This window comes from Eschscholzia californica, unplaced genomic scaffold (assembly GCF_041429995.1).
Source record: "Eschscholzia californica isolate CP2 unplaced genomic scaffold, dmEscCali1.0.p SCAF_1, whole genome shotgun sequence".
In the NCBI taxonomy this organism is placed as follows: Eukaryota; Viridiplantae; Streptophyta; class Magnoliopsida; order Ranunculales; family Papaveraceae; genus Eschscholzia; species Eschscholzia californica.
Window position 1 is genome coordinate 19577358 of NW_028238198.1, and position 16802 is coordinate 19594159.

At 36.5% G+C, this 16802-nt stretch overlaps 2 protein-coding genes across 2 annotated transcripts in view; one reads left to right on the forward strand and one right to left on the reverse strand.

Annotated features, from left to right (window-relative positions):
• The window catches only part of LOC147564915 (MADS-box protein SVP-like), an 87640-nt gene extending 80589 nt beyond the window's left edge, over positions 1-7051 (forward strand). The window contains exon 9 of the mRNA XM_086651257.1: positions 7020-7051. The gene's annotated coding sequence lies outside the window, so the exon portion shown is untranslated. The remainder of the gene's footprint in view (positions 1-7019) is intronic.
• Positions 1-16269, reverse strand: part of EMB2745 (Tetratricopeptide repeat (TPR)-like superfamily protein) — a 73576-nt gene extending 57307 nt beyond the window's left edge. The window contains exon 1 of the mRNA XM_086651242.1: positions 14232-16269. Within this exon, the coding sequence (XP_086507368.1) occupies positions 14232-16260 (2029 nt within the window). The 5' untranslated portion in view covers positions 16261-16269. The remainder of the gene's footprint in view (positions 1-14231) is intronic.
• Positions 16270-16802: the final 533 nt, after the last annotated feature.

The following is a 16802-nucleotide window of genomic DNA, read 5'->3' on the forward strand; positions in this document are numbered from 1 at the left end:
AGTACATCCTAGAAGGCTAAAGGATGAAGTAGTACAAAATTGAACATGTCATCGTAGCAAACTTTCAGACATGGAAGGAAAGTAGGCTAAAAGTGTTTAAGCCGGGAACTGTTGCAAATACTACATAAAGAATTAAAAGCCTTAACTCTAGTAAAAGTTACTAGAAATTATCAAGGTTGAAGATAACCGTCTTCAAATTAATTGATAATTAGCAAAGTTTAAAACCGACTACCACGGTAGTCAAACTGAACTGTCACCTAAGACATAGTATGAGATTCATACACAGTCTAAGGCATGAGGTATAATTTTAAACCTCGACGAGTAAAACTGAGTGGGTAAAAAGAGTTTTACGGAAGAGGCTCAGATTTACAACTCTCGTTATCAGAAATAATAGAGTTATTTCACAAGTCGTCTAAATTTGGTTTAGTATTTAAACGACAGTCCATTGATGATAAAACATTCCGAATAGGTTTGTCAGATACGTGATCTGATGAATGAAACCCTATTAAGTGAACTTGAAATATTTATTATCGAATCCCTGGTCCAGGTCATTGCATGGACAACAATGACTCACGAAGACTAGAACGGGAGTCGATGGGATAGCGCAGTTTCATGGGCTATAGGAATAGTATATTCTATTCGACTACGTGAGTGTGTAAAAGGTTTATACACTGGATAACCCTCAAATGAGAAGTACATCACTCGTGATGAACGTCAATACTTCTCATAAAGACAATTGGAGAGATTCCTCAAAACATGAGTGCTCCACTCATCTTATGTAAGGAATGCCCGACTTTGGTTCCGTTAAACGCCGCGCCGTAAAAGGAGGTTATAAAGGCGGATACTGGGAAGGACAGGATAGACATGAAGTTAAGTGGGAGCGCAAGAATGGATTGTGTCACCCTAATCACATTAGGTACAAAGTGTCTCAAGGCCACTTGATGAGTAGCAACTGAAAATGCGTGGCCGCGCTCAAACGGATTAAAAGTTAATCGTTTGTCTTTTACAGTTGTACTCGGATATCAAGAAAGTATGAATGACGTGACGTATCAGATGGGATACTAAATTGACACAGGAATCGAGGCATTGCACTTGTTCTAAGTCCAAGTGGGAGTCTGAAGGAGTTGAAGGAGATGTCCTTCGACCAAGGTGACAATGCAAACAATTTGTCGGATAGGACAATTGATGTGGAAGATCATCAAGTCCGATTGATTTAGGGATCGTAGAGTTGTAGCTAGAGACCAACTACGATCGTCGAATTACGAAGTAATTCGCGGCTAACTTCGATCGGATCCTACAACGGGTTACACATAAGAGTGACAAATTGATCTAGGATATGACTAGTGGGAGTGAGATATAATCATGGGAGTGTCCCATAAACATATCTCATAGGCCTAAAAAGGAATTAGGCAAAGATAGTACAAAAAGGCCAAAAACAGGGTTTTTGGGTCTAGGCCGATTCGGGCACTTTTAGGGCTCGGATTGGGCTGATTTTTGGAGGGACGTTTCCTTATGTTATGAACATTAAATCTGCCAATTTTGGCTGGGTTTGGACGTCATCTACTTAGGGAATTGAGAAAATACCAATAGTTGCTATTTCGACTATTTCCCTAAATCTTATTCTAAAGGGTGTTTTAGGAAACCTAAAAGGAGGTGGATTCTTATTAGGGTTCTATATAAACACTCTTAGGGCAGAGAATAAGGTGTGGAATTTCTCTCTAAGCTTTCTTACTCTACCACATCAAGTAGAGAGGAGAAAGTGAGCTAATTCCCATTAACTATCTATCTAGTCAAAGAAGAAGGTGTTCTTCTATCCAACCACCATTGGTGTGCTAGCTATACAACAAGGTGGGAGATCAAATTGATTGCTCGTGTCCCAAGTAAAGGAGCTACACTTGAAGTTCTTGGTCTTCTTCAATCAATTCAACTAGTTCGAGGGAAAAGCGATTAAGGTAATCTACTATCTCCATTAGATTAATTACTAGTTTTGCATGTGATCCTGGGATACTAGTGTAGACATTAGATGTCTTATTTCCGCTATAAACACTAGTAGAAGGGTGTAAATCCCTACAAAGTGGACTTACCTAAGTGAGTGTGGAGATCAGGCCGTCTCCTAAGAAAATAAGACCGTTTCCGGAAGAAGACTCATGAAAGGGATATTGCACATGGCCATTAATATGCGGAGTATAAACACTCTGATTCACCGAAACAAGTATGTGTGATGGCTCCGGTTTCATCACTAAAGGATTCTTGGTTCAAGATACGTTCACCATAGCATTCTGATAAAGCTTTGAGTTGTTTGCACTAAGTGAAGGTTCAAATCCATAAGATACCTATCATGTATGTACAAGTTTTTACGATAATGCCAAAATTATTTGTTTTATTTTGATTTGTTTTTTTAATTTTTCTCGGTTTCGCTATATTACTTTACACTTTCAAATTTTTGAAAATGGAGGGGGATTGTTGGCAATTTTCAAATTCAAAAGTGGCCAGTGATTTGTCGTGGTCAAACAGGGAGGATGAATGGGTGTCATGCCCATCTAATTAAATTGGATACATCCCATGGGAGTAGATATCTCCACATCCTTTCATTTATTATAAATAAAGTGACCATCAACCCTTCATTTTGATCCAACGAAATTCTGTGTCATTCTCCTGCTCTCACATTCTACCATTTGTTATTAACAGAGTCATTGGGTTTTTATATTATCAAGTTATTTGGAATTTTGGAGTCGCTTTCTATTTGGCATTATCAGTTGATTAATTTCCAGAGTGTTCTTGATCTTGGTCAAAGCGTACATACTTTGAACCGAGATAGTTGTAAAGACTTCATCGTGTTCTGAAGACAAGATTCCATACCCGTTGTGTACTCGTGGTTTTACCAGAAGGGGGCGAATTTCTGTCTAAAAGAATCGATATAATCGAGCTTTGAAGTTTCCTGTACAACATCATATTTTCTGTTTTCCATTTCAAATTACTAGCAACAATAATATATTCCAACAGCCCTTGACCTCTATTTTCGAAAACATAAATCATGTCCATTTTTAGTTCTTCAAACTCATTTGGCAAAGTATACCACGTTATTCATCCTATTTTACTAATAAAAGCACTTTTTTTTTTTGTTGAACTAGTACTAATAAAAGCACTTGCAAAAAAGAAATGTTCTTTGTTTACATCATGTGTTGAGAGTACTATTGGTTGTCTTTTGAATTCCATACTTGCCCATCCCGAGGAAGCACTTAAAATATGTTTTGATGTTGGGAGGATTGGGTTACATCAGTGTTTGGGGAATTTTTCTAGAGAGAGAAAGTAAAGAAACATTGAGTCACGAGACTTCTATTTGTTCGTGGAGAGACTGCTTTCACAGGTTGTTCACATAGCTAATGGAATTTGAAGACGTCGTTTTTCCTCATATATGTCTAGGACAAGAATCATTCTTACTTCTGTGTTAGAGGGATGAGCTCAACCATAACTCGTGGCTGGCCCTTTTCTGCGAGCTTCCTGTGCCAGGGGGATGAGCTCAACCTTAACTCATGCCCATCCCTTTTATGTAAGCTTGTGACGTTCACACACCTATTTAGATCGTAGATGTGGATTTCGGACCTATAAATAGGGATAGTGTCATATTTTCGTACTGAGAAAGAAAAAGAGGTAATTACTAGAAAGGTCAAAATAATATTGAAAATGAGTAGAAAAGCACAAAACATTTGAAAATTATTATTCAGGTCAAAAAGTGTGCAAATACTATAATACCCTTTTTTGTCACTTTGTGTAACTAAATTCTTTTATTTTTCTTTAAATTTTAAATCGATATAACTTTTGTTTGAGATGTCGGATTTCTATAAAAATTATATATTTAGAAATGATTTTTCATTAGCTTTCTAACAAGATCCACTTTCAATACTTTTTTCAAAAAAAAAACCCAGAAAACTTTTACGTTTTTCTGCAAACATGTTTGCAACAATCTGTTATGCAAACGTGTTTGCAACAATCTGATCTGCAAACGTGTTTGCAACAATCTGATCTGCAAACGTGTTTGCAACAATCTGATCTGCAAACGTGTTTGCAACAATCTGATCTGCAAACGTGTTTGCAACAATCTGTTCTGCAAACACGTGTTTGCATAATGTAAACTGCAAACATATGTTTGCATAATGTAAACTGCAAACTGTGTTTGCAAAATATAGTATTTGGCATATAGATCTACAATACCTAACCCAATACTCAGTAATTGGATCAGTTTAGTCACGTGATTACATTCAGCTCACTAGTGGCAATTACATCTTTGCTAACGAATGAAGCTTCGACAAAAAATTATTAAGTTACCCATCTAATATGTACATTCGCACGTTTAATTATATAAGTTTATAAGTTAACGCAATAAAATAACTATTATGGTTTAACACATGATATAGTTATAGTGTACATTTAGGATATAATCCCAACAATCTTCTTTATTAAAATCAAAGAATACTAAACCAATTGATGACTAAGTAGGTGGACTTTATATAATACTAGCCACAACCTCTATTCATAATATCATACACTCTTTCTGAAAGAAAGTACAAAATTAGGTACAAGAAACACAAAACAAACATAGATAAAAAGATGAAGAAGATATATCTGGGACCAATGATGTTTAATTGGTAGCTTCATTGTTTTACTCATCACACCATAACTTAGAACTGGATGTAGGTGGAGAAGGTTTGGTCGAACCTCCAATTAGAAGGTTGGACGTTGTAGGGCGCACGTGTCTTACGGTCAGTAGTTTGAACCTTGAAAGACAAGGTCTGTCCATTTAGGTAAGAAAGGCTCTGCCAGCTTGAACCCTAATTCCTCCACATTCCTTCCCATGAATTTTTTCTTGAACCTTTTATCCACACTTTTGAGATCACTCCGGCTCCTCCTACATTGCTTATCACCACCAACTCAAAGTAGTCCCTTCCATGGATTGTAAATATCATCCCACCACTTCTCTTGCATTTTACCCTGCACATTTCATCCCAAAGTCAACTTCAATGTATACTATCTATCTAATTATAAACTCATAATGATCTGTATAGCGATTTTTCGTTAAATTGAAATCTTTAAGAGCTTCTCCGCAACTTTCTATCGTATCAACTTTCACCATCCTATTGGCCTGAAAGCATCAATTTAAAATTTACAGAAAGAGATAGTGTTGGAGAGCGCACAATATGAAATAATTTTATTTGATTGAAATCTCAAATGCTAATCAAAACAACAATTACTTGAGACTAGAGAGAAACTAAAACCCAAACTAATACAAGTCACATACTCAGTCAGACATTAATACAAACACTTAAACCTCATTTCTACTCAGAGTAACAACTTGTGATTTAATCAATGAACCATGAGATCGCTTTGAAGGGACAATGACAATGAAAGAAACCTGGGAAATTAGTAGATAGATCACAATAAAGAAATACAAGCTTAAAAATATTGCCATTGATCTCTTCAATTAGGGAAGCATTCTTTGCAAGATTATCTGGAAGTTTCAATTGGTGATTCTCCTTAAATGGTTGAATCAAAATTAGTTTTTGATCTAAAACAATTTGGACCAGACGAAATCTTTTATGGATCATCTTCCATACCTCTCAATCGGAAGAAGAAGAAAGAAAAACCCTAGAAAAAATCTAATTATTTTGTAGATAGAAAGAAAGTTATGTTTTTTTTAGAGAGACAAAGAGTTCTAGGGTTTGTATCATCAACATCAGATACGAATCTGGACTTAAATTTTGTCGAATCAAGAAGAAGAAGTCGAAGAACAAGAAGCATCGAAGAAGAAGAACAGAAGAATCGGAGAAGAAGAAGGAAAACGAAACCCCTAAAATTTCTGAATTTTTCACAGAGAGAACGATTTTAAAGAGAGGGTTATTTTGGGAATCAAAATTAAAGAAAGTGACCTTAATGATAATTATCAATATTATTATAAACTTTACTCATTATAACACATAATATTTTGGCAACTTCCAACTAATAGAAAAAGATCTTGGCTTTTTTTGTTAATATGATATTTTTTCCAACCCAAAAAGTCATTTTATAAAAGAAAAAAGAAGTAACTTTAGATACAATGAAGTGCCTTAGGACAATAAGAGAAGTTAAGCAATCTTGTTTGATATAGAAAAGAAAGCAAGAATCCCTATGTTGAGCTATATGAATTAAGAATGAAAATACTCTCTTGCATCATATCAATGAATCAAAATTAGGTATTAATTGATCATTGAAGTTGAAATCATTGAGAATATAAATTACATGGGTCTTTAAACTTCTTAGGTCTAATAGTTTTCGTCTAATGAATAAAACCACAGGGAATAGAACTGTTGGAAGAAAACGAGCGACTAAAACAAGTGAGTGATTCCGTAGTCCTTTTGAATGCTTGTTTTTCCTTTCTTGATTTTCTTGGTCTATTTGATATAAGTGGTTATGTTTATGCAGATGATGAAAGCTTCTAATGGCCCAAAACAAGTTGTGATCAACTATGAAAATGTAGTCCTTGACGAAGGCCAATCATCAGAGTCGATTACCAACGTTTGCAGCTCAACCGGTCCTCCACAAGATGATGACAGCTCTGATACTTCCCTCCGCCTAGGGTTAGTCTATCAATACTACAATCCAACAAATTCTTTTTCGCTTTCTCTTTTAAGAGAATTTGCATTGACCAAGAAAAGAACATTAGCATTCCAGCCAGAAGTCAAATTCAGATCTAGTTTGTTTTGAGTAGTCGTTCAACAAAGGTCTGATCGTGGTTCAACATTTTTAAGTAATAAATTTCCGACTATATAGTCAGTTAACTTGCTGAATTGCTTAGCATTTCGAAAACTAAGTCGTGTCTAACAGCCGATCCGCCAAAAAAAAAAATTGACCTAGAATACTTGGTTCTTTTCTAATGTCAAGCTTTTCTTGTCCTCTTTGATGTGTAATACAAATTTATGGCATTCCACTATTTTTTTGCAGGTTAGCCTTGTCTAACTGATGTTAAATGATATGATCATCCTCTTAATTCCTCATCAATGGAATGTAATGAATTCTATCCCCATTTGTTACTTGTCAATTTGATGAATGATGCACCCGAAAAGGTTGCACACCCAAGCGGAGGTATCAAGTAGTAACCGGTAAAACCGGAGTCGATCCAAGGATAGGAAGGCGGTTCGGATAACGAAGGGTCATATCCGTAGGTCTAGATATTAAATGCTAACTTAGACTAAAAGGAAGAAAACAAGGATAAATGGGGGGTTATGATGAATAAACAATAAGAGATTAAAGCAAGTAAAACTAAACAAGAAAGTTAACGGGCGAGAGAGATTCGAGAGAAGTGTCGGAGGAACAAGAGTCGGGAGACGGTAAGACTCGATTCGGGCAACAAATAAGTGAGAGAGGTGTCGAAGTCCGGGAATCCATAATGAATAACCTATGACTATGTGTAGTCCGATTTAATGTGTCGAAGTATAATGGATGTTCGACTCCTAAAGTAGATGTTTCTAAGTACTACGTATATCCGGAGATCATACTTAGTCAAACAAACTCCTAATTGGTTAATCTCGAGTCAACGAAAGTGTCGTCTAGTCGCCTAACTATGTGAAGTGCATGACAAGACACATGAAATTATGACCTAGACTACGATCGATATCGAATACTTCGTTTCGTCTATTAACTATGCGAAGTGCTTGACAAGACACATGAAAATACGATCGAAACGATAATCGAAATAAATGAACATCAATTTATAATCAAAACATCAAATCATATTAAACATAATCACGAATTCATCACATTTCATCTCATATAATCGACACACTAAGGTTAGCTAAACATGGTGATTGAATAAGAAATGGAGAGAAAATGATGAGAGAATCCCCCTTTTCCGATGTGGTTCGAGGCTAAGATCGTCGGAAAATATGAGTCTCTAAGGTGCAGCCGATCTCCCCTTAGCAAATTATGGGTTCCCCATAGCGACCACCATCATCTTCTCCATTTATCACAAACCTCCATTAAAGCTAAACCCTAGCTTTCTCTCTCTAGCAATCTTCAACCAAAATCAAATCAAACCACATGGGAAGCTAGATCAAGACATGGGGAGCAAAAGCCCTAAGTTTTCCGGCCAAGAAAGTGGCCGGAAACCCTAGAAAACTCCGGCCAAAGAAGGTGACTAAATCCGGCCAAAACCCTAGATCCGGCCAAAACCCTAAGCATCTGGCCGTTCCGAGCTGCAGCCGTGTTGGAAGCCTCCCGTGCATGAGAAGGAAGCTGCTGGTCGCATCCGTCTTAGTGCTCCCGTGAGCAGCAGCAGCTCCCGTGAATGCAGCCCGGAGCTCCTGCTGATGCGTCCCGGAAGGTGCTCCTGTGCACGCCTGATAGCTGCTGCCGTTCCGTGCATAAGGATGCACCGTTCTTGCTGCTGGTGCGTGCTTCCCATGGCCATCCCGAGAGCAGCTTCCATGGTGCTGCTCGAGCTCTTGTTGTGCCGGCCTAGCTCGGCCGGCCTAGCTTGGCCGGCCAAGCAAGGCCGGCTACTCCTTCTTCCTCTTGCTCTCTCTCTAGCTCAAACTCTCTTCCAAACCACTCACAAATCCTAGCCCCTTTAGCCTCTTTTTCTCTCTCTTGCTTGGGGAAGAAGATGAATAGTGTATTTGACTCAAACCCTAGACATAGTCAACCTTGACTTTGACTCAAACTTGAGTCCATTGGGTGCCTCCAAAATCTCTTCCTTCTTTCATCTTCTTTGGGCTTGGGTTTTAGACTTCACTTGGAAATCAAGAGGGTGCCTTCTAGAATTATAACCAAAGGAGGGTGCCTTCATAGAATCCTTGTTTTAAGACCGAACCTCGACTTCTTTCTTTCACAACTTCCCCGTCCGAACTTGGAATTGACTTCCGTTTTCACCGTTGGGCTCGTCTTTGACTCCTCTTCTCATATAATTTGCTTGAAGTCTTTTTCTCTCATTTTGGACACATGAAATGATAGTGATAATTCGCCCCCTTTATTTCGAATTTCATGTTTAGCTCCAAATATGTACCTAAACAAAAAAAACACATAAAATATTATTGATAACACTCGAAAATGACTAATTAGTCTAAGTTAGGCTCTCCAAATGTGACATTTTCGTGTCACATCAATGAACATAAGTAACCTTACATAAAAGGGTACAATATAAATATAAGAAATTGATTATACATTGCCTAATAATTTGTGTATCATAAATCCATGCTTGAGACCTAGGTTTATGAAAGCAAATTTAACGCTTTCTTATTACTTCGAAAAAACTGTTACATATTTTATGTTGTTTCTCGAGTAGTAAGTTAGCATTCTAAAATGATCCCAAGATCTCCTGTGTATTAGTAAACATTAGCATTTTAAATAATGTCACTGGCACAACCAACAAGAAGGTAGAACTCCTATGCAACAATTGCTGAAGTTGTTAGTGCAACACAATTACTCGTGTGAAAGGTGGATGCGTGAAGTTGAAGAGAAACTTAAGTACATCCGAGGGTAACTATGTGACATGTTTGGAATCCATACATGCGATGATTTAGATGGAAATTGTTGAGATTAAAGTTATGTCCAAGAAAAGTATAACATCAGTGAGGATGTCCCATCAAATCAATGCTTCCAGGGAACTGGAGGGTTATGTCTCACACAATGCACTGGATCTCTTGGTGTACGGGGTGGAGCGGGCGAAAATTGTAAGTGTTATGTCTCACACGGTCCCATCAAATATGAGTCACATTTTGGCTCGAGCTCAAGTCAACACCACTAACCTACCCTCTCCGGGTGTTGACTTTCGGTGAGACAAGGTATATACGAAGCTCTAATTTAGGTCTGGTTCAACAGAAGGCAAATATTCAAAATCAAAAGAAATTTACCCTAATGGTCATGTGATTTACAAATATCACAACGAATATTTCATAGTTTATCTGAAATTGGATTTCTTCCTCTTCATTAGAAAAAGAATGTCGGACGAAATAGACTTCAAATAAGGTCTTAAAATAGCCTTAGCCTTCTTTGGTTGTTAATCAGTTGATTGAAGTGTGCAATAAATTTTGTTTGAAGAAATAGAAAAAACCCATAAATCTAGGCAATCCGTCTAAATGACACGAAGAGAAAGATGATGAAGACCAAGAGAGAGTGGGAGAGACCGAGAGAGAGCGGGGGCGGATGTTATCACTGGTGAAATATAGAGAGATAAAAGATGAAGAAGAAGAAGAAGATGGCTGAGAGAGAAGGAGAAACATTTGAGTTAAGTCAAGTTTTTTGGACTTAACCGTGACCTAACTGCGTTAACTTTGTCATTAGGTCAAATCTACAGGTGGAGAGTGTTCCATTCGAGGATAGCCTTATAACCAAAATCCTTTATCCGAGGGGTGTTTTTAAAGGACGGGTCCTTTTAACAAGAAAGGAGAAGGGGCCTATAAAACTTTCCTATGTATTGTTAGGTTATCTTTCTCTTTCTGAAAAGTGTTTTTGAGTTACACATCTTTCGAGCACGTCTAGTTACGACATATTTTTTTTTTTTGATGAAAGAGTTACGACATAATTTAAAAAGGTATAAAATATATTGATTTTCGTTGTTTTTGTTTTTTTATTTATAACCCGTGATGAGAATATTGCCTTAATTTTATACTTAAGACTTGTCTTAGTGAGACTTCGGTCGAGTTTCTTCTATAATCTGTCAGGACAAACTATGACTAGAAACACGGGGTGTCACAATAACTATTTTACTTACAGTTATTTCTTGGTTAATCCTTCACCTTCATCGGTCATTGTTACTTGCAGGCCCGTGTAAAGCCTAGTTCGAGTCGTGCGCCCACACTGGGCCTCCCACGGGAAGGGGCCCATTCATGTTGAAGTTTTTCAGTCTATTAAACCGAGACGAGTGGAAATTATAAAGTTGAAAGACAATAGGTAGTTTTTTTTTTGTTGAAACTGGTACGTCATATTACTAGGAAATAAGAATTTTATTACAATACAAATTAACAACTATATATGGTACATTATTCCAGGTCTTCGTTTTGTTCTTCTTCCTTGCCTATTTCGCCAACTTGTCTGCCGCTATGTTGAATTTCCTGCTTGTATGAGTGAATTTAACTTTGTCCGGCCTCTGTTTGATTTCATTTATTCTTTTAATTTGGAGTTTTGACTGCCATTGAACTCCATGTCTACTGTTTTGTATATTTTTTATGATGCTGATATTATCACTTTCAACAATGATTCTTCTGTAATTGTGAGATTCGATCCATAACAATCCGTTATGGATAGCTATGGCTTCACTTTCCTCGATGTTTTGCTTCTAGTGGTAGTAGCATGTGCTTCTATGAATTTAGATTATGTGTCATGAACAATTAAGCTTGTATCTGTTACATTATGAATGTTTGTAAAGGATGCATCCACATTTATATTCAGAAAAGCGTTTCTGGGGGATTCCATTTTCCTTGTTCTATATGATTCTTACTTGGATTGTTTGACTGATATTTAGGAAAAGTTTGTATCATTGTAGTGATTCTATCCAGGGAATTTATTTCGTGTTGAAAACAATGATCGCAACGTGTTTTCCATATGTTCCATAGTATTGTAGCGTAGTGAATGTTGTTTGCAGTGTTACTATTCTGGGATTTTTGTTCCCAGGAGAAAATCCATTCTGCCACCGAGGTGATTTTATCAGATAAAATATAAAAATAGAACCATATCTTTTTCGCTAAAGGACAATGGAGCAGAGCATGTTCAATGGATTCAATATCATTACAATTGGGGCAATTCAAATTATTGTCAATATATTTACCAATTCTTTCCTTCACCAGTAGGGCTTTGACGCAGATTTTCCATATAAAAACTTTGATTTTGGGGACCACAGGGATAGACCATATAAAACCCCAATTGTGAGATAGTGGTATTGGGAAATTCATGCTAGTACAGAGATGCTGGTACATGAATTTTACAGTAAAATTGCCTGACTCTGTAAGAGTCCATTTTCTTTTCTTTTTTTTGTTAAAAGAAGAGTCCATTTTCTTTGATCACCAGAAAGATAATAGGTAGTTGGTAAGCTTTATAACCTTTGTCCTCTTACGTCAAGGGTTCAAGTCCCCCAACAGTGTTTTCTATCTTTCTTTTTTTTCCAAGTGGCCACTGCCAACCCCTGGTGCTTTTCCTCTGCCAATAATTTTCATTTTTGTGGAAATTCTATGTCGATTGGTTTAGGCCAATAGTTTTCCATCTATCTTCATCTGTATTTGCTCGTTTTATTTAATTATTTTAATTTTAATAGTCACATAATCTAGTTTAGTAATTGCATAATAGAGCAATGCCATTATTTAGTTTTAGACTTTTAATTCTTTTAAAATGACATTTTACAGGTAAATTCTTTTAAAATTTGTGCTTATTTCTTTATGTGTAAAACATTTCTTTTACTTTACTTATTCTTACATACAAAAGGCGTCGTAAAAATTTGGCACTGGGCCCCTAAATTGTGAGCCACGGCCATGGTTACTTGCTTTCATGTTTTTAGGTTATTTGCCACTCACTGTTTTCGTGTAGGGCAATTGTGTACTTGTTGTTATGTGGTTCTTTATTTGTTGTGGAAGTTTTCTCTAATTGATATAACTAAGCTCTTTAATTACGACGGTATTACAATGATAATGGATGATGGTGTGTACTACTAACTTTTTAACTTTGTTTAGGTATTGTAAATGTGATACTTGGATAGAAAATGAAATTTATGTTGAAGAAAAGCGATACAATTTCTAATCAGGTATTGCTCAATGAAGACTCTTTTGTTTGTAAGTATTTTTTATCAGGCTTCTGAGCTCACTCTTGCTTATAGTGGGAGTTCATTAGTTTGTGTTACTTGCTTCATGTTTCAAGTTTATTTGTCTCTCATTATTTTTCTTTGTATCAATTGTTTGTTTTTCAATAAAAAGTATTATCTTGCTGATTCTTTTTGTCTTATCTTTGCTAAGATAGTGGTTACAGTAATATGCCCACTGCAATATCTTTTTGTTGTGGGTAATATTTCTAATGGGTAATGTTAAGATCTTTCGTGTTGATGATTTTACATTGACAATTTATGATATTACATGTTATCAATTTCTGTAACGTTATCAGGTACTATAAATGCAACATTTAGATGAGAATATGATATATTTTTCTAAAGAAAATTTATACGACCTCTTTTATTTGTAAGTATTTTTTTTTATCACAATTGTGTCGTTAAAATAGGTAAGCAGTGAATCAACATGACAAATTAAAACAAAAGAAGATGGCTAGATTGTAATTGATGCTCATTCTCAGGTTGCTCGATTTGTAATGCATTCAAAAGAATTGTCTATGCCCCCGATGCAGATTACACCCTTGTTTATATATATAATTTGACTACATTTACCTAATAATTTGGCCTAATTTATGTATCATAAATTCACACTTGAGGCACACGTCTATGAAAGCGAATTTCTGTTTTATCGTTACTTCAAAAAATTATTACATTTTTCAGGTAAGTAAGTTCACTAGTTCATGTACACGATGACAAGTTTCGTGTTTACATATTAGATTAATATAAAGGTCAGACTATCAATGTGGTCAATTCGAATGGAAAGAAAAAAATCGAGCCAATCCTTCAGAGGAAATAGATCAAATGGAGGACGAGATTATGCGACAAGTAAAAGGATTGTGCTATCAATTGGGTTGCACTTTGTAACACCCCAAACCGTTATCAATCTTGTTCTCTCTTTTTGGCACCCATGCTCAAGCCCGACTTGTACGGGGTTATGTTCGTGGCGAAATCTCTACGGGTCACCCAAAAGGCCTCAGCGGTCGACACCTATATTATCTCATTTTCTTCACTAACAACTGCATCAAATTGAAAGATGAGCTTTGCAGAAAAAAAAAAAGAAAAAAAAAGGCAAAACAAGTTCACCCTCAAACTAGGGTTTTGCCACTATTTGGGAGAAGACCATCCTTACCCATTTCAGTAAGAACATCAAAAACTACTTCCATGTTTCCTTCTTTATGGTTTACCTCTACAAGAACCTTAGCGATTTCCGCATCGTTGAGCTTACAACTTCTCAAAACATTCTCTATCACTTCACCCAATTCTTCATTCATCCCTTCATCAAAAAGAGCTCTAATTAGAGAAATCACAGTTACATTATTAGGGACAAACCCTAAATTCATCATCTCTTTGTATGAACCGAGAGCTTTCAAAACATTTCCGCCCCTGCAATTACCGTGTATAATCACATTATACGCAGCTTCATCGGGTTTCCAGTTCTTCTGAATCATCGAATCAAAAACTTGATTTGCTTCCTTCATTAATCCTTTCATACAAAAACTTTTTATTAGAGCCACTACACTCTTAAACTCAGTGTTCTTGCAATGAGACATTAATGCATCATAAGTTATATCAACGGGAACTGATTCCTCGTAAAACAACTTAAAAAGAAGTCGCTTTGCTTCTTTCGATCGGCTTTGTTTACTCAACCCATTTATAAGAACACTATAACTAACAACATCGGGAAGAACTCCATTCCTTATCATTTCCTCGTGTAGATTCAAAGCTTTCTTTATATTCCCTTCTAAGCAATAACCGTTTATCAGAGTCGTATAAGTAAATTCATCAGGTGGAAGATTCAAACTCAACATTTCTTCAAAAAGTTCACATGCTTCATTTAGTCTTCTCTGCCCACAAAGACCTTGAATAAGAGATGAATATGTAACAACATCAAGAACGATACCCTTATTGATCATCTCTTCCTTCAACTCGAACGCATTTTCTAAATCAAGATTTCTACAAAACCCATTTATTAATGTACTATAACTAACAATATCCGGTGTCAAACCTTTCAGTTCGATCTCTCTTATTACCTTCATAGCTTCGTTCATTTGTCCTAAAACACAGTGTCCATTGATAATGGCATTATAAGTAACAATCGAAGGAGTAAAACCACACTCTACCATTTCCTTTAAGAACCCATAAGCTTCACCCAAGAAACCCTTCTTCGAAAATCCATCAATCAATGTTGTATAAGTAATCTCATTCGGATAAAGTCCCCTTACTCGCATTTGATCCATAAATTCCATCGCTCGATTCAAATTACCAATTTTACACATACTACTAATCAATGAAGTATAAGTAATAACATTTGGACATATACCTTTATGAACCATTTCCGCATGTAAAACAAGTGCTTGATGAACATTTCCTTCTTTGCAGTATCCATTAACAAGCGTATTATAGGTTATCTTATCGGGAAGTAAACCCTTATTCGCCATCTCCTTTAGTACTTTACCTGAATCGTTTACCCGTCCCTGTCGACAAAGTCCATTGATAATCGCATTATATGTGAGCAAATTAGGCCTTAATTCTCTTTGAGACATTAGGTCGAACACCTTATAGGCATCATCAATTTTTCCAAGTTTACAATATGAATCGACCAAGGTATTAAAAGTAACTACATTTGGAGAACAACCCATTTTTTCCATCTCATTCAAAAACCCTAAACCCTTTTCCATCTTCCCATCTCTACAAAACCCTCTAATCAAAATATTAAAAGAATACACATTTGGGGAAACATGAGATTTGATCATCTCTTTATACAATTCCTCTGGTTCTACAACAGAATCCTTCAACCTAAAAATCGCATCAAGAACTGAATTAAAAGACAAAACCCCAGGAACAAAACCAGATGATTTAGCTAAATTGATAGTGATTAAAGCTTTTTCAATCATGTTCAAATTGGAGTAAGACTTAATAAGGAGATCAAAAACAGAGGAGCTAGAATTGCAGATATGGTAACTTGATTTCAGGGAATCAAAGATTAGAGATGATTCAAGTGAGGTATCGTTTTTTGAGACGAGATCTTCGGCGAGCGATTGAGCAGTTTTGTAAAGCTTGAATTTGGTGAGGATGTGAAGGGCAATACATTTTGGTTCAATCTCAAAAAAGGGACGATTTTGAACCCAATTTAGGAATTTTAGGGTTAGGGTTTTATCGAATTGGGTTTTGAGAAGAAGATGGGTAGCTATTTGTGATGTGAAATGAGGTGAGAGAAAGTCTAGCTGATGGATTGGGTATCTTTTTAGGATTATGTGAGCTTTATCTACGAGGGAAGAATTTGAGAAACCACGGGGTGGAGTGCTGGTGGTGGTATTGGCAGTGGTGAAGGCTGCGGAGGTGGTGACGGAGGCGGCTGCGGTGGAAAAGAGGTGGCGCAGGTTGCCGGGAAGTTCAGAGCGATGGTGCTTCAGGTAGCTCATTTTTTTAGACTTCGCGCGTTTCAATAGGTTAACGGCTCGAATTTAAAATGGGTTAATTTCAGTATAGATCCCTAAAGAAGACCACCTCACCAAAATAGCCCCCTTAAAATAATCAGCTTCCAAGATGGCCCCCTAAGCAATTTTTTCACCCACTTTCCCCTGTCGTTATGTTACTCTTTGTTTCCAATACCCACTTTGCCGTTCAGCACTATCTTTTTTGTTAGATGATGTATTTACTTCTTCTTGTCAAATATTATGAGAGATCGAGATTTATTACAAAAAGAAAGATTAATTTGGATAGAAAAAAAGAGTCAGAATCTCAACATCACTACAAACAAGATTAACCCCTCAGCAAAAACAAAATTTCATTAGTTCTAAATGAACTAGGATGAGAAATGCAAAACCAGGAGACGTGATCACCATGGGACAAAGGTCTAAATTAAACAAATAAAGGCGTTAGTACTATTGTTAGCTTTCGCAAATAGAGTTTCCTTTTGCAGTTTTGTCGATGACCTATTGCATAGAAGAACTTTCTTCACGTC